Here is a 22,338-nt window from a genome sequence, read left to right on the forward strand (position 1 = left end):
CCCCATTTGTTTATTTTTCTGAATCATGTTCATGTATGTATATGAGTACATATACGAGTCAGGATTCAAGTTCAGGTCTAAAGAAAGTTAGATACACAAACCTCAGTGCTTACAGAGGGATGTGCTGTGCCGATACAGATGTTCTTTATCAAGAAAGTTAGGATGTTGTACAATAAACTTTAGGCTTTTATTTTGCAGGGTACTGGTCTGACTTCCTGTAATGTCCTCGAGCTTCACAGCTGCCCTGCTGACGGAGCTGTTCCGGACACGTGGCCACCGTGTCACACGTAAGATGACGTCACCCAGCTGTAATCTGACCTCTGGAGAGTTTTTAGGTGAAACATGTTGGCGTGACGAAGTCCTTTGTTTATTTTTAAAGACGTAGGTCAGAAAAAAAATGCAGCAGTGAGTCAAATCCAAAGACACCAAGTTTAAAGTCCAAGCTAACATTACTGCAAATCATGTGATACATTGTGATATTGTGTTTTTTAATCTATTAAAGTACTGTCTTGGGTGGATAACTGTTAAGGGAGTTTTTAAAAGAAAAACCCTTGAATAAGGAAGACTGGATTCAAAGTATCAAAGTTTAAGTTGATTTTATTATACTGTACAAGAAGGAGCGTTTAACACGTGTGACACACAAAAAAGGGTTACAGAGAAAAGGCTCCCTGAGGAGCTCTAACAGTTGGCTCTTATACATTTTTTTAAATGGGCTGTCTCTGACACCTCCCACCTGATACAGATAACATCATAACGTCCTTTTTTGTTTTTCTGCCCAGTAATGATCATTATGTTTTATATCCAGATGGTACTCCCCTAACCTGTCTCTCCTGTCCTTGTACTACTGATTTATAATTATCTCTCCCTGCCAGCTTGAGTAAATCACAGGCCAAATAAGGGATGTCCAGAGACATGCAAAAGACAGGATACACACACACACACACACACACACAATCTATATAAATTAAAACATCTGAACCCCAGTATAATCCTAATTTTTATAACAATAACGTTGGCTAATTCACCCAGACTCCAGGAGCTGATCTGGCTGTAAATTGTCTGTCTTGCTGTTTCCAGGTTATGTTGTCGAATGCCATTGCAAGTCAGCCTCATACATGCAGCTTTACTGGGTTGCAGCTGACTAGTTAACAGCAGCTTGATGCTTGCCAACATTATTATATGTTATTTAAAGGTCCAGTGTGTAGAATTTAGTTGCATCTAGCGGTGTAATCGTTGCATTGCAATCTCCTCACATCACCCTCACATTGTTAGTGTAAAGAAGAAACAACACTTTAAGGACCCTGTTTAGAGTCTCTATTTAGTTTGTCTGTTCTGGGCTACTGTAGAAACGCAGTGTTTCAATATGGCGGCCTCCATGAAAGAGGACCCACTCCCACTGTAGATACAAAAGGATAATTTTTAAGTAACAAAAACAAAAAGATTCTCATTTTAAGGTGATTCTACATGCATGAAATCATAGTTCAGTATGGTTAATAAGGGCAACAAATCTTACACACTGCACCTTTAAGTGGATATGTTTTTCGTAGTTTGCCAAATGGCTTTAGCAGCCAACATGATTCACGATAATAAAATATGTATTAAGACAAACAGTGCTTATTTTAGCCAATAATAAATGATGTAACAGTACAAAGCAAAGGGATAACTGACGATTTCTTTGTACTAGCCAAGAGTGACGCAGGGCAGGGGGCAAACAGCGAACTGTTACTGACCAAAGCTAAGCTGGGGTTGGTCGGCCAGCTGTGGCTTGGCTGTACAGCGTGAGTCTGGTGTTGGCTGATGAGTAGATTTGCTAGTTAGCATCATGGAGTCAATGCTCCAAATAAAATATAGTAACATTACAGATCGTAACATTATTCTAAATATGATTTTAATTTATTTTCCAGCGTTCAGTCTGGTCAGTTTGGCCAATGACCAAGATGCTGACTGCAGTTCACTTAACGGCCAAAGGTATCTCTATTAACAATGGTTTTCTAAATGTTACTTTGAGAACCTTTAAAGGGGAACTCAACCTTCACTGGTTTAACATCTCACCTTGCTGCAGTGATGCACAGATGTACATTGGTATACTGTGACATTATTGTTATCAGTGATGCTGTTTGTGGCCAGGTGACACAAAGCTGAGGAGACAAACCTCAAAAACCAGAGCTGTGAGTTTTATTACATGAACTCTAAAACATGGGTGGTTGTCATGGAAATGTACTTTAATGTCATTTTTGTTTTTTACAGTGAAGGTCGAGTGAGGGAGAGAGTCAGAGATGGAGGGGAGTGATGACATCAGCAGGGGGAGGAGAGAAAGGGAGGGAGAGGGAGACAGAGAGAGAGAGAGGAGGAGGAGGAACACAGCATCCTTCATCAGACAGAGAAGAGAGAGGGAGGACGAGGGAGAGAGAGAGGAGGGACCAAAGCGAGAAGAGAGAGAGAGAGAGAGAAAACGCCGGGACGGAAATAAAATAAAGAAGAAGAACACTGATGGTGTCGTCTGAGAGAGGGGAGGACGGAGGGACGAGAGACACAGAGACAGACGGACAGACAGTGAGAGAGAGAGAGACAGGCAGGAGGAGGAGGCTTTAACATCTGTCATCTGGGCCTGTGTGTGTGTGTGTGTGTGTGTGTGTGTGTGTGTGTGTTTGTGTGTATTGGAGGGCGATCAGCTGATTGGACCACACACGTTGGAGGGTGGAGCCATGATGGGCAAGGATTACATGTTGGCCATCCTCATAGTCAACTATGATGGTGAGACACACACACACACACACACACACCTTTACTTGCTACCATCATCATCATCATGATCAACATGATTAACATTAGTGTCTTATTAGCATCTCATTAAAAACATAACTTTGTGAGTGAGTGGTTGCCTCAGTAACTGCTGCCCTGGCAGCATCATGTTGTAGTTGTTTTGTTGTGTCCGGTTACGTCTGAGCTTTCCAGTCTGAACACCAAAGACTGCTGCTGTAAACTCATCTGCCTCAACACAGCAGGTTGTGGTTTGAAACAAAGCCATATGATACTATAAGATACTTTATATATATCTATATCTTTATATATATATATCTATATATATATATAAAACTAATATCACAAACGCTGTCTGTTGTCTGGATAATCACACTTTAAAAAATTGTATTTTCGAGAATCATTCAGTGAATTCAGATACTATACTGTTTCCCTCTCTCTGGTTGCCATAGTGACATGGCATGCAATCATAACCTCTCAGTGAAGCAGTAAAGAGTGTCACATGTTGCCATTTTTACAGGTTGGCGGCAGAAACTGTTCGATGTCTGTCATAATAGATACTGAGACGCGCCAACCTGATGACCCTGTAAACTTTCCTGTACTCTTACTCTTAGTAATAGTGACACCTTTGGCCGTTCAGTGAACTGCAGTCAGCATCCTGTTGATCGCATCATCCTGGTCATCGGCCAAAAGCGACATACACAAGACTGAATCCTGGAAAATAAATAACGTTACTATCTGTAATGTTCCTATATTTCATTTGGACCATTAGCTTCATGATAATAACTAGGCCGACCAACCCCAGCTTAGCTTTGGTCAGTAACAGTTCGCTGGTTGGCCCCTGCCCTGCATTGCTCTTGGCTAGTAGAAAGCAATCGATAGTTACACCTTTGCTTTGTACTGTTAAATCATTTATTGTTGGCTTAAATCAAACAATTTGCCGAGCTATATATAACATATCCACTGATATAGTGTTTTGCTAGGAATAACATTAGCAGCAAACTAAAGTTTAACCAGCTAGCTGCTTCAGAATCGTCTATATAGAAGCCTTCAAAGGTAACGTAACCCAGCTGGAAATAACAGTTTAGTTTTTATATAGTTACTTCTCAGATCTGCTAGCATGACATTATGTATGCAGCCATCAAGTACATGTTTAAGATCCTTTTAACATGACTCACATTATAAAATCAGCTGAAAACACTGAAAAATATAGCTTTCTAACCCTCTAATAGGTTGCTGGATCCCCTCTAGTCACATGACGTCACAAAAAGGTCAAACATGACCTCACTGAGATAGAAGTACAGGACACACACACACACACACACACACAGATGTAGTGGTGCAGTGTCATGAGAGAAGGACAAACTCTGTAAGCATGAGGTCATAATGACCGAATACACCAACACTGTGTGCTCATGTTTACTGCAGTTTAATAGTGAGTGGAAAGTAAACAAAGGAAAAACAACAGATCAGCTGTTTATTAGAACAACATGACCCCTGACGTGTTGAACTGACTGTGACCTCGAATATGTTTGGAGGGAAACACAATCGCTGACAGGATTATGTTCAGTGGTGAACAAAGAGCTGCATTCTTGTACTGCATTAAACTTGTTGGGAGGTGGATGGTCAAAGTTGAGCGGCCACATAAATAAATAGTGTTCACAGCTTCTCCCACACATTAACTGATACTCATAGTAGAAGAGTGTGTCAGTTTTCTAGAGATATCTGAGGATAATGAGGAGATTATGGTGAGAGATTTGGCCTCATAGTTAAACAATGTTTGTTTTGGTTGTTTGCCATTTTTACAGTTTTTGTGTTTTTTAATCTGAGTTCTGAATTATCATGAATCAATGAAGACAGTTTGATCTCAATGAGCACACTGAAGTGTACATACAGCTTTAGTTTCCAAGTCAACGAGTTCAAATGTTTCAGTCATAAAAGTAGAGGTGTTGCGGCAAAACCCCGCCGGGCACATCTCCGCCATGTTGTGCCTGCCCTCCCGTTTGGTTTGGTTCTCCATTTGGTTCTCCACCAGGAGTGTTTTGAGTGTTTTGCCCGCCAGACTTTGTTAACATTCTTAAATTTCATAATGTTTCCTTGGTTTACGTTCTTCCAGATATGTAAATATGCTATATAGGTAAATTGTTTCCTCTGTTCGGCTGTTTTTATGATCTGAAGTTTGCACGGGGTGTTTTATTTTGAAAATTTAAACACTGACTTGAACGGCTGCAATTAGGTCCGGCGTTTGGCTGTCAAAGGTTAACTTCAGTATTTTGCAACCTGGACCTCACAGACCAAGTGTACAATGAATTTGGCCTAGTGAAATGGACTGCAGCATAATCAGCATAATCAGTGTGAACGATTGTGCACCGTTAAAGTTCATCCAAAAAAAGTTTGTTTTTGCCACTGACAGGCTCAGTTTGTTAATATAAGTGTCTGAGAACATTATGGAAAGGATCCTACAGAGACTGATCTTTTTGTGAAAATGGAAAAATCATTTTTGGTTATAACATCACAACACTTCATTCAAATTTGACAGAAACCAAATAAAACTCAACAAAACCTTGGTTTGTATCCGGCCTCTCACTCCTCTCCTGATGTTTTCACATCTAATGTGAATTAGAAGTAAAATAATTAAGCTACATTCTACCTGATGATTTGCTGTGTATTGCTGAGTTTTATTTTGTTTCTATGTAAATATTATGATCTCTTTCCAAACCTCTAAACTTTTTTTTCCCATTTAGGTAAAGATGTGATGTGAATGTGTGATATCATTTGAACAGCACTCTGAGCTGTGGTTTGTTCTAACTGCTGACTGTGGTTTATTCTGTTATATTGACCAGTGCGCCCCTCCCGTAACGTCTTCCAGTCATATCGTTGTCTCTCAATCAGCTGACTCAGTATTTTGTGCCTCTAAAGGTTTATTAATTATTCAAATTGTTTCCTGTACAGCAGTTCGACCTCAGATCACTTTGTCGTCTTGTACATTTTGTACCAGATGGACGACATCAGGAACACGACAACATGATACAACACTATCTGTTAAAAACTGATTATAGGTTAGTCCACTGTGCAAACCAGAAGGGCTGTAAAGAGTCCTCCCTCTGCAGTATATTACATAGTTATATATAGATTTACAGTCCACTGTGGGGATGTATGACTTCCACTTCCTGAGGACATCATTATCTCTGATGTCCATGCAGTATAAACCTCCAGAAATTCACCTAGAAATCAGAGAAAAAAAGATGCTGCATCTCTCTGATAAGCCTTCACGTTTTTAAGTTTTGTTCCAGTGATAGTTGTCTAACTTTTAACAGAGACTGCTTAACAACATGTGAACTGATATAGACTTAAAGCACAGAGCTCAATGAGAGGAGAGAATTGATTTCCAGACAGTATATTACTGCCGAGATGCTATTTTTATTATTATCAGAAGTGAATCTCAGTTGTGCTAAATTTAGCTGCATGACTGACGTCTTCTGACCAATCAGCTTGTCTCACACCACTTCAGACTGTCACCTGATTGGACAAAGGCTGGTTCCATATGTGATCACTGCATCCACCTGTCTTTAACAACAAGTCGAGTATTTCGCTGGTAGACTTTTGGGTTTAAGAATGAATCATACACAGGACTTTTGAATTAACGTTCATCTGAATATTACACCACAGATCAAAAAATGGTTTTCCAGCAACATCAGTTTCAAACTTAGACAATCAAAGAATACCTTTTCTGCAGGAAATTGAAGTATCCTTGGTGACACTGAAAATCACTGGTGCAAACATTGTTTGTTTGTGTTGTTGGCAATCTACGTTGAAGCACTGAAAGCAGCTTTAGTGTCAGTTGAAGTTGAAAACACATAATTTCAAGTCTAAGCCCTGTTGGCTGTTAAAGTGTCAGTTTGTATGTAAGCAGAAAAAGTAGGCACTGAAAGCAATGGAAATGTTGCTAAGGGCAGTCCAAGCTGAAGATCCGGAGATAGTTGAAGTGTCAGTTGACAAGTAAAATTTGGTTAAATTGTCTGCTGATGTGTAGAGACTGAAAGCAAGTGAAGTGTTAATGAAGTGATAAAAGCACCTAAATTAATAAATTTCAATCCATGTGGAAATGAGAGCAGTTGAAATCTCAGTTGAAGTTGAATCTCCAGAGTTGAGACAGGGGTCGAAATGTCAGCTGGAGTTTTTGAGCTGTTCATTGAAGAGTAAATGTCAATGATTGTCAGATGACGGCAGTTGAAGTGTAAGCATTTAACACAATTGAACTGTTGAGATTAAATCACTTTGGATGTGAAGCTATGAAAGCAGTTTTCTCAGCATAATCAAAACAGAATGTGTCAGAGAAAAGTTCATCTGTGTCTGTATTTGCCTCTAGTCTAACTAGCAACTACTACTAGCTCTAAGTACTGTAGCTAAACTCTCCACTCAGAGCCCAGTTTTGTCAGGACCATTGTGGCTGTAATGAACACAGCAGCCTGTTGGGGTCACTTGCTGGGCTTCTGGGTTATATAATGATTTTGTTTTATATGTATGTGCAGACAACATCTGGACAGACCAGAACCTGCTGCTGGATCCAGACCTTCCCTCAGGCTGGAGAACCATCAAAGACTCAACAGGAACCTACTACTGGCATGTCCCCACTGGCGCCACCCAGTGGCAACACCCACGCCTCAGTGAGACACCACAACTGCTCGACACACAGGTTAGACCCTCTTCACTAAACCGTGGGAGTCCAAATGACCACAGTTGGTCCTAATAACCCCAGATGGTCCAAACATCATTTGGTTCCAATGGCCCCAGATGGTCCAAATGAGTCCAAACCTTAGTTAGTCCTAACAACCCCAGTTAGTCCAGATGACCTCAGTTAGTTCAGTGTAGTGGACTTAACTCATTTGGTTTGTCTGATGTATTGTCTTCTTCTGTGGTGCTGTATCGCAGCAGGAGGAGGCTGGACAGCAGAACTCCAACAGAGAGACAGACGAACCACCTGAGGCCAGGTAATATATCGGCCCACACACACACATGCACACATGCACACACACACACACACACACACACACACACAGTGTCTGCAAAGGTTATATGAATTTATGAATTTTGTTTTTTTCTCTCAGGTCTTCGTGGCATGAAGATTATCTCACCAACCATGACCCCAACTCAAAGGTAATAATAGTGCTTATATGCACACAGCGGCATACAACCCTGCACAGCAAGACCTCTTCAGGTCTGAGTGTGAAGTCAGGCTGAGACAGTCTGTGATGTCAGGGGAATTAACAACAACAACAGCAACAACAACAACAGCAACAATAATAATAATAATAATATGATGTTAGGTTAGTTCACTCAATGTCGGTGTTCTAATCTAGTCTAATCTGTCTCTCTACCACAGTTTTGTACAGTCTTAATCTGATTTAATCTGTGGCTCTCTCTGCTTGTCTCTCTGTGTTCTGGTTTTTCTATTTGTCACGAAGCAACTCACTGACCGCTTAATCTCATCATTTCTCTCTCTCTTTCTCCCTGTCTAACCCCTGTCTGTCAGTGTTTTGCTGTGCGGTCTCTGGGCTGGCTGGAGGTGGAAGAGGAGGACCTGTCTCCTGGTCGCAGCAGTCTTGCTGTCAGTAATGTCATCCAGCAACTGTCTCACTGCAGCAGCCCCGAGCAGAGAGACAGGCCAGGGGCCTGGGGGGAGGTGAGACGCCTTCTCAACCTTTTCCTGTCTGTCTGTCTGTGATCTGAATTTATCACACTGTAATCCAGAATGTGTTTAAGTTTCTACTAAATTTAAAATGTTTTTGCTTTTAGACTATCAGAATCTGGTTCAAACTGGTTCAGGGTATCAGATTTTGTTTTGAACTGGTTTAGAATATTGGGATCTGGTTAAATTAGTCCAAACTATCTGTATCTTGATTTAACTGGTTTAGGCCATCAAAATCTGGTTTAAACTGATTCAGGCTATTGTGATCTATTTTAGATAGATTTAGACTGTTGGAATCTGGGTTTAACTGGCTTAGATGATTAAGATCTGGTTTAAACTCATTCAGATTGTCATGATTTGGTTTAAACCGGTTTAGATTGGATAGACCACCAGGATTTGGTTAAAACTTGTGTAGACTTTTACAATCTTGTTTGAAACTGTTCACACTGTCTGTCTACAGGGTCGGGAGATGATGCTGGTTCTGAAGAAAGACACTCTGACCCTGTTGGACCCTTTAGACCACACCCCTCTGCACTGCCAGCCAATCATCAACATCCGGGTCTGGGGGGTGGGCTGCAACAATGGCAGGTGAGCCAATCAGAGAGCAGCTGGCTCGATTTTTGATTTGTGATCAGTCCCGTAGCAGGATTGATTTATCAGATATCAGATTCACAATATGTTTTCAAAGAGAATTTATTGCAAACCAGCTGCACTGCTTTTGTCTGAAGGTTGATTTTTTTTCTCTTCTGAAGTAGCTCGGCTAACAGTTCCCCCTGCTTTCAGTCTTTGTGCTAAGCTAGGCTAAAGACACTCTGGGTTTGATGTTTTGGCATGCAAAACATCAAACTCACCTTTTAGCTGGTCTCCCTGTTTGTTTGCGCTAACACTCTCGCTCTCTCTGTTTTTTTAACACGCCCCACCCTCACCCCTCCACCTGGGCAGGGACAGGTAAAACACTCTACCTTTACCTCTAGACCCATCTTCACAACCTCCTCTATATGTTAGGGTCATTTATTGATTTCACCTGCTGAGCATATGGTCATCGGTCCGTTAGCTGGTCGATCACAACGATATGACCAATCCACTGTGTGTGTGGTGTGTTCAGGGACTTTGCCTTTGTGGCCGATGATAAAGACAGCTGTGTGCTGAAGTGTCACGTGTTTCGCTGCAATGCTCCGGCCAAAGCCATCGCCACGGCCTTGCATGAGATGTGCTCCAAGGTCAGTGAGTCTACAGCTCATATACTCTCATGTTTACCATGTAGCCAATTAGCAGTAGACACAAGTTATACAGGTATTATTGGTATGAGCTTGATCCACGTGCTATATCCTTTACCTGTGAGGTGCTTTTAAATATTTACGTAGGAACCAGTGGAGAGAACTAGAGACAGGATATGTGACGTATGTGTTGTTGGTTTGAGTGTGAACAGAACAAACACTTTTGAACAGATGTGTTTTAACTCTTTTATGTGTCAGTAGATGATGTCAGAAAAGACACTGATGAGGCCATCTCGATCTCTCACGATGGATAGCATCTCACCTGAAGACCTGCCCAGACAAGGTGACCTGCCTGTTCTGTTCTCCGACATCACCTGCCGCTCTCTGATTGGTTCTCTGCTGATTCCTCCTTGTTTATTGTGTTTTAGTGGAGTTTCTGGATGCGGTTCGGCAGCAGGTACAGAAGTTCCAGGTCCAGTACATCGGTAACCTGCCGGTGTCCAGAGCGATGGGTAGGACTCCTGTTACACCTGAACACGTCAATATTACTCTCATCTGTAAAAAGCAGACATGTAATTTTAGTCATGTCTCAAGCAAGTCCCAAGTCATCTTTTCCTGGGCAAATGATGGTAACCACCAGGTGTCACCAAGTCAACCAGCATCAAAAAGATAGTAACTTGAAATTGTTGGTGTGTTTGTGTGACAGGTATGGAGGTGTTAAACCGAGCAATAGAAAGCATCATGAACTCAACAGACAGAGACGAGTGGGAGCCGATCGTCATCCACGTCACTGATAACATTCTGTCCTTCTGGAAGGGAGAGGTAACATCACCATCATTCGATCTGTGTTCATACATCAGGTCAAAGGTCACCACGACTCACTCTGTTTCATCCATCTGATTGGATCCTGACAGGAAGGGGAGGAGCCTTTCTGGGACTGCCAGGTACGTTTCCTCACCTTTCTGGGCGTCGGCCATGATAGCCACACCTTTGCTGTCATTGTTGATGGTGGCACGCAACGATTCGAGTGTCACGTGTTCTGGTGTGAACCAGATGCAGGACACCTCTCTGAGGCCGTCCAGGCTGCATGTATGGTGAGTAACAACACCTGAACATAGCGCGTCAGCTCGTGACACTTGTTTAAATTCTATGTTTTTTAATAAATTTACATTTACATTTAAATTTAAGTAATGCTAACCTGTCCTACAGCTGCCACAAACTCCTAAACTTAAGAACAGACTACAAACCTATGTTACCAATGTGCAATTACTGGCTAAGCACATTGTGTTAAATGACAATTTAATTAAACCTGCTATCTATGTGTTTCAGTTGAAAACTATTTTTTCAGGTTCAAAACAAGCTTATTTTTGGTTGAAATTCTCAAAATGGTCCAAAATTCGGTGCATAAACTGGAACTGAGGCGGTTCCATGTTGGTGGAAGAGGGCAGTGAAATATGAATAGTCATTAGTTTTGGTTTTAAACATACAAACAGAAGTTTGTTTTTATTGTTCTTTAATGGTTTGTTCAGTGAGTTTTGGTTGCACAGTTATAGGAGTTAAATTGCTGGAATCTGGAATCTTGGCATTCGTTTGAGGTGTTTGTGTGGATAGCATTAAATGAAAGATGTCAGTGCCTACAGCCATGCATGCTTTGTGCTACACACTCAAAACAGTTGCTTGGTATTTGCTTTGTTTCAGTAGAAATGGTTACACTAGCTTACTAGATAAGTTTCTTCTGGTCTATCTATGGTATGTCATATGATGATCAATGTCTGTCTCGCATGCACACATTTGCTTACTTGGTTTGGGGTAATTTACCCAGAAATAATCCCAATAACAATTCCATTAAAATACTTTGATTCCATCATTATTAAAGGGTATATTACAGGTCTTTTAAGGTTGAAAATGAATGTTGCGCCCCTCGCTGACATCATGTTTTTATTTCCTGTAACATTCCTTTTCTCTTGATCAGGTCCAGTATCAGAAATGTCTGGTGGCTCAGACTCCTCCTCCGAGGACAAAGTCATGGCGTGCGACCCCGTCAAAGGTCAAACGAGCCAACTCGATGGACGGTGCTGCCTTTCCTCCTCTCACATCACATCACCATGGTGGAAGCAGTGGCACCATGATGACGTCTAGGATAACCAAGGGCAATGGCAGCAGTAGCAACGTGAGGAAGGGGATGATGGCATTCTTCGAAACTTTCCGGAACAAACAGACCGCCACCTCCTAATGACGGGGCTTGGACCATCAGAGACATGTAACAGCAGAGACCATCAATCCTACAGGACTAAAATGTGTTCGCCAAGACCATGACAGTGTTTCCAAACCAACATGTGATTGGCTGAACTCTATGTGTGCATGGCTCTGGTGGTCCGACGGCTGATTCTGCCGCCTTCACATCACCAGCGACGCCCTGAAGACCACAGTTGTTTTTTTGGGGCAGAAATTTACCTGTTTGAGTTCATTGTCATGATGTTCATCTCACCTGTTGCTGCAACACCATTGGCTTAGCTGCTAGTTGCCTAGCTTGAGGTTGAACAACATGAATGGATCAAACAGGCTGTGAAGGACCAGATCAGGAACAACTATTGGACCTGGATCTGCAAACAAAACACACGAGTGGATCAAAGCAGCCATCTATCAGTATAAGACTGTTGGACTGGCTCATCCACCAACACCTCCTCACCTGTTACCTGTCAACACCTGTTACCTGTCAATACTGACAGACGAACAGAGCTGTGGACATCGTTTTACCACAAACTAAGACACAGACATATCAACTATTATTATATTAAACTACTCAGGATAATCGGGTCATAATTGAATGTTAAAAAGAAGATTGAATATTTAAATGACAAAAAGGATATTGGGAAAAGGTAAAATTATCAAATCTTATAAATAGAGAATCAACTGTGATACTTTCCCAACCTTCACTTTCATGTGACGACGATCATTCTGAACCCTGGCTTCCCCTTAAATTTCCCCTTAAAACAACTGAAACTTAGAGATAAGATAGAGAGACACTGGATGTCCGTGTCAGATATGTATCCTGTATGTATTTGCTTCAAGCTTTATATGTAGAGAAATATTAAAGGTTTTAAAGCTGCAGCAAGTGATTCTGTCCATCAGAGGGCAGAAGAACAAACACAGAAATTAGTCTTAAAAATACTCTTGTAATGTTTATTAACTAAATCTGTTTCTTCTTCCATGTTCACATTTCATGGGATGGCCAGTAGGGAGGTAAGAAGTTTTCTATGGTTACAGCTGTTTTAATGCTCCATTACAACACAAGATGGTGTTTGCCAGATTTTCTAAGGAGGGAGGCTGAACCGAACAGTTCTCTACAAGTTAACATGTTTGTTTATACAAAACATTTCAGTATCATAGCTGAGATTTATAGAATAAAGGCATAACATCAGGAGAAAAGAGACTTTTCAGGAAAAAAACTTTCTTCTTAAAATATCACAACTGTAATGCTCATAAATTATGAATTTTCTTCTGGAAATTACATTTCTTTTTTTGTCTTAAAGGTTCTCTATGTAACATTCAGAAAACTCTTGTTAGTAGTGATGCCTTTGGCCATTAAGTGGACTGCAGTCATCATTCTGTTGCTCGCATCATCCTGGTCTTCAGACAAAAGTGGCATACATAAGTCTGATTGCTGGAAAATGAATGAAAATCCCATTTAGAATAATGCTACTATCTGTAATGTTCCTATATTTTATTTGGGCCATTAGCTTCGTAGAAATAGTTAGTTTCACCTTTGCACCATTACATTTCTTGTTTGCTAAAATCTACACCATTTGTCTTACTACATAAGTTAGTATCATGGATCATGTTAGCTGGTGAAGTAATTTAGAAATGAAATAAATAACATATCAGACAGTGTTTGGCTAGTGATAACGTTAGCAAGCATCAATCTATAAGATAAATCAGCCAGCTGCAATGTCAGATGACAAAGTAACCTGCAAATGGCAAGTCAGCCAGTTTACGGCCAGATCAGTCCCAGGAGTTTGGATGAATTGGCTTATTTGTCCATGTTAGCAGTAATATATTTCACATGATTTATAGTAAGCTTTAGCGTTGACTTTTGGACATAGTTTTGCAGTAGGTGCCGGTCATTTGTTGACATTAGCAGACTCCATTTCTAAGCTAATGTTTGCTAGTGTTGCACACTGTCGGCACTGTAAAGGAAGCGGTGATGAAGCATACGTCACATCTTTTACATAGAAATTAGCCCACAGACTATAGACAAGAATGTTGTGGAAGGGCTAAATTTTCAAAATTTAAAAGTTACATTAAAACTTTGTTCACACTTTACAATAAAAAAAAAGAGAAATATTTCAGAATGTTACATATTGAACCTTTAACAGTGGCATGATACATATTTCATACATAAACTATCCAAAGTACTTTAGATAAAAAAAGATTAAATAAGACTGAAAGAGAAGAAAAACGTTTTTAAAAACACAAAGAAACAAGAAAGAGATGAAGATGTGTTTGATTGGCAGATAAAGAGACCACGAGCCAAACAACATTAAAGGAACAGTCCAACAGTATGTGACCTGCAACAGTGAGAACTTATAAACGCCTCCTGAACTGGTCAGTAAACACACCACACACGGATATACATTAATTTAATTGTTATTTTATTTAAAAAGTTAGAAACTGTTTGACACTTTGACTTGCGGTTTGCATGTCAGGCACAAATGACAGCATGGAAAGTCATTGAAAAGTGAATGTTGTCATCATTCAGATATGTCAACGTGTAAACATGTCTGATAGCATCATGTTATTGAATGTACAGTTGGAAGAGATGTTGACAAATATATAACTTACTATAAACATATATAATATAAAGTGACAGTGACGGTCCATCTGCCTCCTGATTGGCTGAAGCACCTGTAGATAGAAGCTTTAGTGTGTTTAATGTCAGTAGGAAATATCAGTGAGAGGTTTGAGTCCTAAAAGTCTTCTAGAAACAGTCTGCAGCTCGATGTAGTGTCTGTATATCTACAGTAAACACACAAGGCACAAGACAAACCAATGATGTCATGTATAAAAAAAACCCAAGAAGGTCAAATAAACAAATAAACATGTTCTACGTCTGCTGTTGTTTGTTCATCTGAGTGATCAATAACATGATGATGTTGTGATGATCTGCCAGAGTAATCCACACTTCCATCATTTAAATATAGGACGAAAAAAAACAAGATGGCGACATGCCATATTGCTGCTGAAGGGGCAGAGTCTGTCTTAACATAGAATAACAAGACAGACAATTCACAGCCAGATCAGCCCCAAGAGTCTGGATGAATTAGCAGGCTAATGTTGTCCAGCTAAAAGCACAATATCCCAATATATATACAATATATTTGACATGATTTGCAGTAACGCTCGCTTTGACTTTCGACTTGGTGTTGGACTAGTTTGTTGATTTTCCATTTCTAATAGCTTTGACTTTGGACTTGGAGTCTGTAGTAAGGCACGTAGTAGTAGCATTCGTGGTAACACAGTCCTGGCCTCCTAATTATCCCAGTCTTTAGGAAATGGGTGATCTTGTCCTGACCCTTATATGCAGTGTACACAAAGACATGAAGAACACTGCCACATGACTGGTGAGTTTGGAAACAGCTGTAAAACCTGATATGTATTTAGACTGTTTTTCTCCCATCGACCTTCATCAAATAACTTTAATCATTTCTGCAGCTAAGCCGTCATCCTGTCTCTTAGACTCCATCCCAACCAGGTTGCTCAAGGATGTTTTACCTGTAGTTAGTAATTCGTTATTGGATATGATTAATCTGTCTTTATTATCAGGATATGTACCACAGTCCTTTAAGGTAGCTGTAATTAAACCTCTTCTTAAAAAGCCCACTCTAGACCCAGAGGTCTTAGCCAACTACAGACCGATATCAAACCTTCCCTTTCTGTCTAAGATACTTGAGAAAGCTGTAGCTAATCAGCTGTGTGACTTTCTCCATAACAATAGTCTATTTGAGGACTTTCAGTCAGGATTTAGAGTGCATCATAGCACAGAGACCGCATTAGTCAAAGTTACAAATGACCTCCTAATGGCATCAGACAAAGGACTCATCTCTGTACTTGTCCTGTTAGATCTTAGTGCTGCATTTGACACCATTGACCATCAAATTCTTTTACAGAGACTGGAACATCGAATTGGCATCAAAGGAACCGCCCTAAGCTGGTTTAAATCGTACTTTTTAGATCGATCTCAGTTTGTTCACGTCAATGATGAATCCTCCATGCAGACCAAAGTTTGTCATGGAGTCCCACAAGGTTCTGTACTTGGACCACTTCTATTCAGTTTATATATGCTTCCTTTAGGGAACATTATTAGGAATCACTCTATCAATTTTCATTGTTATGCTGACGACACCCAATTATATTTATCGATCAAGCCTGATGCAACCAATCAGTTAACTAAACTCCAAGCATGCCTTAAGGATATAAAAAGTTGGATGACCTACAATTTTTTGATGTTAAATTCAGACAAAACTGAAGTTCTTGTAATTGGACCCAAACACCTCAGAAACTCTCTTTCTAGAGACTTAGTTACTTTAGATGGGATCACCCTGGCCTCCAGCTCCACTGTAAAGAATCTTGGAGTTGTTTTTGATCAGGATTTGTCCTTTAACGTCCACATAAAACAAATTTCGAGGACTGCATTCTTCCACTTACGTAACATCGCTAAAATCAGACGCATTGTCTCTCAGGCGGATGCAGAAAAACTAGTCCACGCATTTGTTACTTCAAGGCTGGACTATTGTAACTCTTTGTTATCAGGCTGCTCTAATAAGTCTCTTAGGACTTTGCAGTTAATTCAGAATGCTGCTGCACGTGTTCTGACAGGAACCAAGATCAGAGATCACATCTCTCCCATTTTGGCTTCCTTGCATTGGCTACCTATTAAATCTAGAATAGAATTTAAAATTCTTCTCCTTACTTACAAAGCTCTTCATGGTCAGGCACCATCTTATCTAAAAGAGCTCATAATACCTTACTACCCCTCTAGAACACTGCGCTCTCAGGACGCTGGGTTCCTTGTGGTTCCTATAGTTTCCAAAAGTAGATTGGGAGCCAGAGCTTTCAGCTATCAGGCTCCTCTTCTGTGGAACAAACTACCATTCTGGGTTCGGGAGGCAGACACGGTCAACACTTTTAAGAATAGACTTAAGACTTTCCTTTTTGATAAAGCTTATAGTTAGGGCTGGCTCAGGTCATCCCTTAGTTATGCTGCCATAGGATTAGACTGCCGGGGGACTCCCCCTCCCCCCAGGGTTATGCCTAGCCAGGCACGGTATTGGTTGAAGATGCAGTCACATCTCCCTTACCGAAAACCCTCTCTCTCTCTCTCTCTCTCTCTCTCTCTTTCTCTCTCTCTCTCTCTCTCTCTCTCCATCTGTGGACATGTCTCATTAATGCATGTTACTAACCAAACTTCCCCGGAGTTTCTGTGCTCTGTCGTCCAGCAGGTTCTCGTGGATCGTGGCTGCTGCTGTGATCCTGCACGACGTCCACTACGCATATTATTACTGTCATTATTACTACCATATCTGCTACTGTGGTCATTTTATCATTCATTGTAATTCATTGTCATTTTATCAGTCATTGTAATTGTACAATATGTTTGTGTTGATTTGTCCTGTACACGTGACATCCATTGCACGTCTGTCCGTCCTGGGAGAGGGATCCCTCCTCTGTGGCTCTTCCTGAGGTTTCTTCCACCTTTTTTCCCTGTTAAAGGATTTTTTGTGGGCAAGTTTTTCCTCACTCGAACCGAGGGTCTAAGGACAGAGGGTGTCACTCCCTGTACAGATTGTAAAGCCCTCTGAGGCAAATGTATTTTGTGACTTTGGGCTATACAAATAAAATTGATTTGATTTGATTTGACTGTGGCAATGACAAAGGAATTTTCAGGACCGGTATGCAGGGGAATGCTGATGAGGAGCGGAGCCGGTGTCTGCCAGAACTAGAGCTGGGCAAGTGGGCTAGCTAAGAAGAAAAAGGGAGAGAATGACCGAACAGGAATTATTAGTTGTTGCATTTGCTTGATGTTTGGCTGTTAGCAAGACTTACTAGTTTTTGATCATAAGTAATATAATCATAACAAATACATGTGTACAACTGTCCATATTTACCACTGTGGTGTTACACTCTGATGTAAATCACAAGATATATCAGTTTCTATGTAATGTTGCTACATTTTGCTCGTTGTGTTGTTTGTTTACTTCACTTCAAACCAGTTTCAGTCTAAATGCTGGAGGATGTTTGATTTTCTTCATCCGGTGATACAAAACACCTGGAGGGGGTCAGGTGGTGTTCCAGTGAAGGTCCAGCATCCTGGATCTGATACCGTGAAGGCTGCAAATTAATAATAGATTCATTGATAGAATAAAACAAAAAGCGATGAGTGTGAATATATTCAACAGGACTTTGAATAACATAGTTTAAATGTTCAATAAAGTTATTGTTGAACAAACTGAAGCAGAGAGACAGAGAGAGGAGGAGGAGGGCGACGAGGAAGCGAAGAGGATCAGCTGAAGTGTGAGGAGGCGTTCCTCCGACCTCACCCTGCCCTCGTGCTACAGCCAGCTGGCTCCTCAAGCTCAACTGACCCATAAACCAACCAGTGAACTCGTCAATGAACCGGAGAGAGAAACGATTTACAATTTTTACAATTTCCACAAGTTCAACAAGAAGGTAAGTCACACACCAGACTCTGAAAAAAATCCACAGTTATATTAAAAAAAAATCCTTAATTCAAAGTGGTGATCCGTGAAAACTTACAAAAAGTATTAAAAACTTTGAAATCATCACAGTGTTGCATATTTCACATTGGATGAATTAAAGAATGGAAACTTTGAACTTATCATTAAATATCATAAATGTTGAATTTAACCCTGAAATGTTGATTTAAAAATTAACAGTTTGAGTATTTTTGTTTTTTCTTTAAGTCAACTTAAAATAAACTTTAATTAAACTGTTTATTGTGAGTTTATTATAGAGATATGTGTTATTAGATTATGGGAAGTTTTTTAAGCTTTTTTATTGTAGGTTTATGTTCAAGATGTCACTCATGCCAAACTCCACTGAAAAAATTGTCATTTAAAAACTTTTTAAATTAATAGTTCATGTTTATTTACTTCATTCATTTACTACATTCATCACAACAAAGTTGTGTAAAATAATAAATAAAACTATATTTATATATATATATATAAAACACAATATATAACAATAATGTTTTCTTCTTCGACTTGTGGTGATGCAGCAGACTGGTTTAACTGGAAACATGTTTACTGGGTTATTTTCTATAAACAAACAAAATGTCTGTTTAACAGGACAAAAAGTCAACAGAGACACTCTGTTTCTATATGGTGGTTGTCGTGGAAACAAGTAGATTAGATTACAGCTGCTATGAAGGCATTTGAGTCACATGACCTGGAAACAATTTAAAAATTATTTCTATCATTCATTAGACTGTCGCCAGATTGTTCCCCATATAAGATAAATTATTATTAGAGTTAATGTTGATGTGCTCAGATCTTCAGTTTTATACATTTTAGTCCACTTGGCTGCACTGTGACCATCTGTACTAATATTTCGTACTTTGTAAGGTGTCATTTTATAGTTTTTATCATCAAACTATTCCTATGAAAAACCCTAAAACAAACACAGCCTGCCAGTTGATAAAGTTTGAAAACAATGGGTCTGAATATTTTGAGAAAAAAAGATGTGATAAAATTAAAGTTATAATATATAACTTTAAGTTATAATATCTAATTCTGAGGTTTGAAAGTTCAGTGTTCAAGATGTAGGATATTTATAACTCTGTTTTCTTGAATGAATAATCAGAAATATTCACAAATCTACAAATGTTAAATTTTTAAATATAAATAGATCTACACATTTATATATATTCCTATCTGTACATATAAGTTTAATCTTTATGTTTTCGAGCTTGTTGTCGTTTTCAGGTGTATTTATGTTTATATCACTTAGAGCAAAGTGAAACCAGAGTCTGTGTATGTATACAGATACCTGATCAATTTAAGTGATTTTCTGACTTTCCTGTGTCAGATCCATCCATCCATTCGTCCATCCATCCATCTGTCCATCCATCCGTCCATCCATCTTATCCGTCCATCCGTCCATCCATCCGTCCAGATGAGTGATCAACCTCCTCCGTACATCCCACACCCTCCCAGTGGCCCCACAGTTCCCAACTTCCCTTCAGGTTTGTCTGTCCAACAGTTTAAAGACAAATGTTTATTAAATATATATATATATGATATGTTATATATATATATATATATATATATATATTAGTATATATATATATATATATATATATATATATATATATTATCTATATATATGTCTTTGAACTGATGTGTGTCTCGTCTTCATTATTGTCTCATTAATCACCTGTGGGCGACATTTAATTAGTGTTTTATCAACAAACTTAAGTCAAATATATAATAATAATAATAATAATAATACCAATAATAATAATACCAATAATAATAATAATGACATGGAAACGCCCAGTTTAATCTGATCATGTTGTCATGTCTCTTGTCATGTCTCTGCAGCGTACAGCACTCAGCCTTCAGCCTTCCCTGGCTCGTCGTACCAGGTACAGTAAAAGTTTTAACTGTAAACTATAAGTATATATAAATCCTATAAAATATATTTTAAACATGTATGCAATCCATAAAGCTTTTCAATCTGTGTCGCATGATCATCTGTGTTACTATGACAACCACATCTCTCTCCTCTGCAGACCTTCCCTCAGAACTACACGGGTGGAGGAGACCAGGGCTACTACCACAGTCAACCAGGGCCACCAGGGCCTCCGGGTCCCCCGGGCCCCCCGGGCCCCCCGGGAACTTACATGACTCAGCCTGGGTACATCCACAGCGGGCCCCCCGGGATGTACGGAGAGCAGCCAAAACACACGGGTGGGTCACAGCTGCACACAGAAAGCTAGTGAACAGCTAGTTATGGGTTAGGTAGTTGTAATTGGTGAAAATTTGTTGATTCTGTTTCTAGAGATAAATGGTTAAATGTTGGCTTAAAAGTTGTCCCTGTCTCTCCGTCAGTGTTCCTGGTCGAGCAAAATCACAGACATGAAGACGAGGGTGATGATTCGTGTCTGAACGTGTGCAGCACTGCTCTGTGCTGCTGCTGCCTCTGGGAAATGTTGACTCACCACCACTGACCTCTGACCTCCAGCCCCACTGAGCCTCTTCTTTCCCATCATGCAGCAGAGCAATCATGATGACAACTCAACTCATGCTGGGAAATTAATTATTAAAATAAAAATAATAAAAAATGCCCTCACAACTGAATGAAATCTCCATAAGTCCCCATATTAAAATGCCCAACTTCACAGCAGAAATAAACATGTTTACAATTGTAAACATGTTTATTTCTACAGAGACCAATGGTTAACCTTTGGTCTCTGTAGCTAATTTCCCTGTTCATGGCAACTGTACTGAGGCTAAACTTTTATATAACTCACCCGTTCAAGTGTTATTAAGGCTTAAAGTTATGCATAAATAACAGTGCAGCTGCTTTGACTGGTGGGTGGGTGCTTGTTTGAGCAACCAGGCTTCATTCAGCTAAACTCAACCCACCCACCCACGTCTTCACCCATTTTTAGATTAGCCGGGAGCTGGTGGAGGTAGGACTGCCAAGATGGCGATGGCCATCTGATGACCTAATCTGAAACTGATGCTCTGTGCCCTGTCAATCTCTCAATTGTTCAGGCCCATCAAAATGTCGTCCCTGTTCAGGACTGAAACAGATGTCCCTTTGTGTTCATTTTGTCTTTTTAACTTCCAAACAGTGTAATGTGTTTTTATGTTCCTTTGTGTGGTGTTGATGAGGAAATATTATAATATTAATTTACATGATAAAGAGTTGCCCATCATCACTGTTCAATAACTAAGTTTTTTTTCTGGCAATAAGAGAAATAAAAATATATAATAAGATTTTTTGTCTGTTGTGTATTTATGTGATTATTTATGGTGTTATCATCTTTCACAGAATATTTTAACTGTACTCAGTACAGTTTTTGCATGTCAGCACACAATAATGTCTTACGACACTTGTGATGACCTTTGAAATATTTTGAGTTTGTTATATACTCATATTGACTAATTACTCTCTAATTAGTCCCTGAAATATACATCTGACACTAGAGCTTTGATAACATTTGATTCACAAATTAAAATGAGACATTAGTGAGATGTTTTCAAAAATTTATGTTGACATATTCAGACTTTGTGCAAATATTTCAAGTCTGTTTTTAGAGAAGAAGAGGAAGAGATACTTTATTAATCCCTCAAAGGGCAAATTATTTTTTCACTCCGTTTATTTACATGCATTTTAACCCCCGAAATACAACCACACACACATGCAATGGCTCATAGACATGCAATGTGGAGAGAGATGATGGATTGATTGGCGGCAACGCAGAGCAGCGAGCAGTAGGGGGGTTCGGTGCCTTGCTCAAGGGCTCCTCTGGTTCCGGAAATCTTTACACAGGGCTGTCCTCCTCCTCTTCTTCCACTGATTGGTTGACCCTCCTGCCAGTTTCTGTTCTTGAATTAGTCCTCAAAACTGTGGCAGACTGTC

The 22,338-nt window shown here is 39.8% G+C and overlaps 2 protein-coding genes across 3 annotated transcripts; both read left to right on the plus strand.

Annotated features, from left to right (window-relative positions):
- Positions 1–2,568: 2,568 nt before the first annotated feature.
- apbb3 (amyloid beta (A4) precursor protein-binding, family B, member 3) lies at positions 2,569–14,759 on the plus strand. Of its 2 annotated transcripts, XM_010751132.3 has the most exons (13): positions 2,569–2,754; positions 7,293–7,456; positions 7,693–7,751; positions 7,869–7,917; positions 8,294–8,443; positions 8,910–9,037; positions 9,392–9,397; positions 9,555–9,669; positions 9,928–10,009; positions 10,095–10,178; positions 10,373–10,488; positions 10,581–10,760; positions 11,639–14,759. In XM_010751132.3, exons 1-13 carry the CDS (start codon positions 2,706–2,708, stop codon positions 11,897–11,899), a joined length of 1,443 nt encoding a protein of 480 aa, XP_010749434.1. In that variant the 5' UTR covers positions 2,569–2,705; the 3' UTR covers positions 11,900–14,759. The 2 variants fall into 2 exon arrangements, with proteins under 2 accessions (XP_010749434.1, XP_019124939.1); XM_019269394.2 differs by lacking the exon at positions 9,392–9,397.
- Positions 14,760–17,871: 3,112 nt separating this feature from the next.
- On the plus strand, positions 17,872–21,070 carry LOC104935304 (cysteine-rich and transmembrane domain-containing protein 1). The gene is made up of 5 exons (XM_010751123.3): positions 17,872–18,393; positions 19,774–19,930; positions 20,289–20,332; positions 20,480–20,657; positions 20,799–21,070. The coding sequence occupies exons 2-5, from the start codon at positions 19,861–19,863 to the stop codon at positions 20,915–20,917; spliced, it is 411 nt and encodes a 136-aa protein (XP_010749425.1). The 5' UTR covers positions 17,872–18,393; positions 19,774–19,860; the 3' UTR covers positions 20,918–21,070.
- The last annotated feature ends 1,268 nt before the right edge of the window (positions 21,071–22,338 follow it).

The sequence above is a fragment of the Larimichthys crocea genome, chromosome XXII (assembly GCF_000972845.2).
Source record: "Larimichthys crocea isolate SSNF chromosome XXII, L_crocea_2.0, whole genome shotgun sequence".
NCBI lineage: Eukaryota > Metazoa > Chordata > Actinopteri > Sciaenidae > Larimichthys > Larimichthys crocea.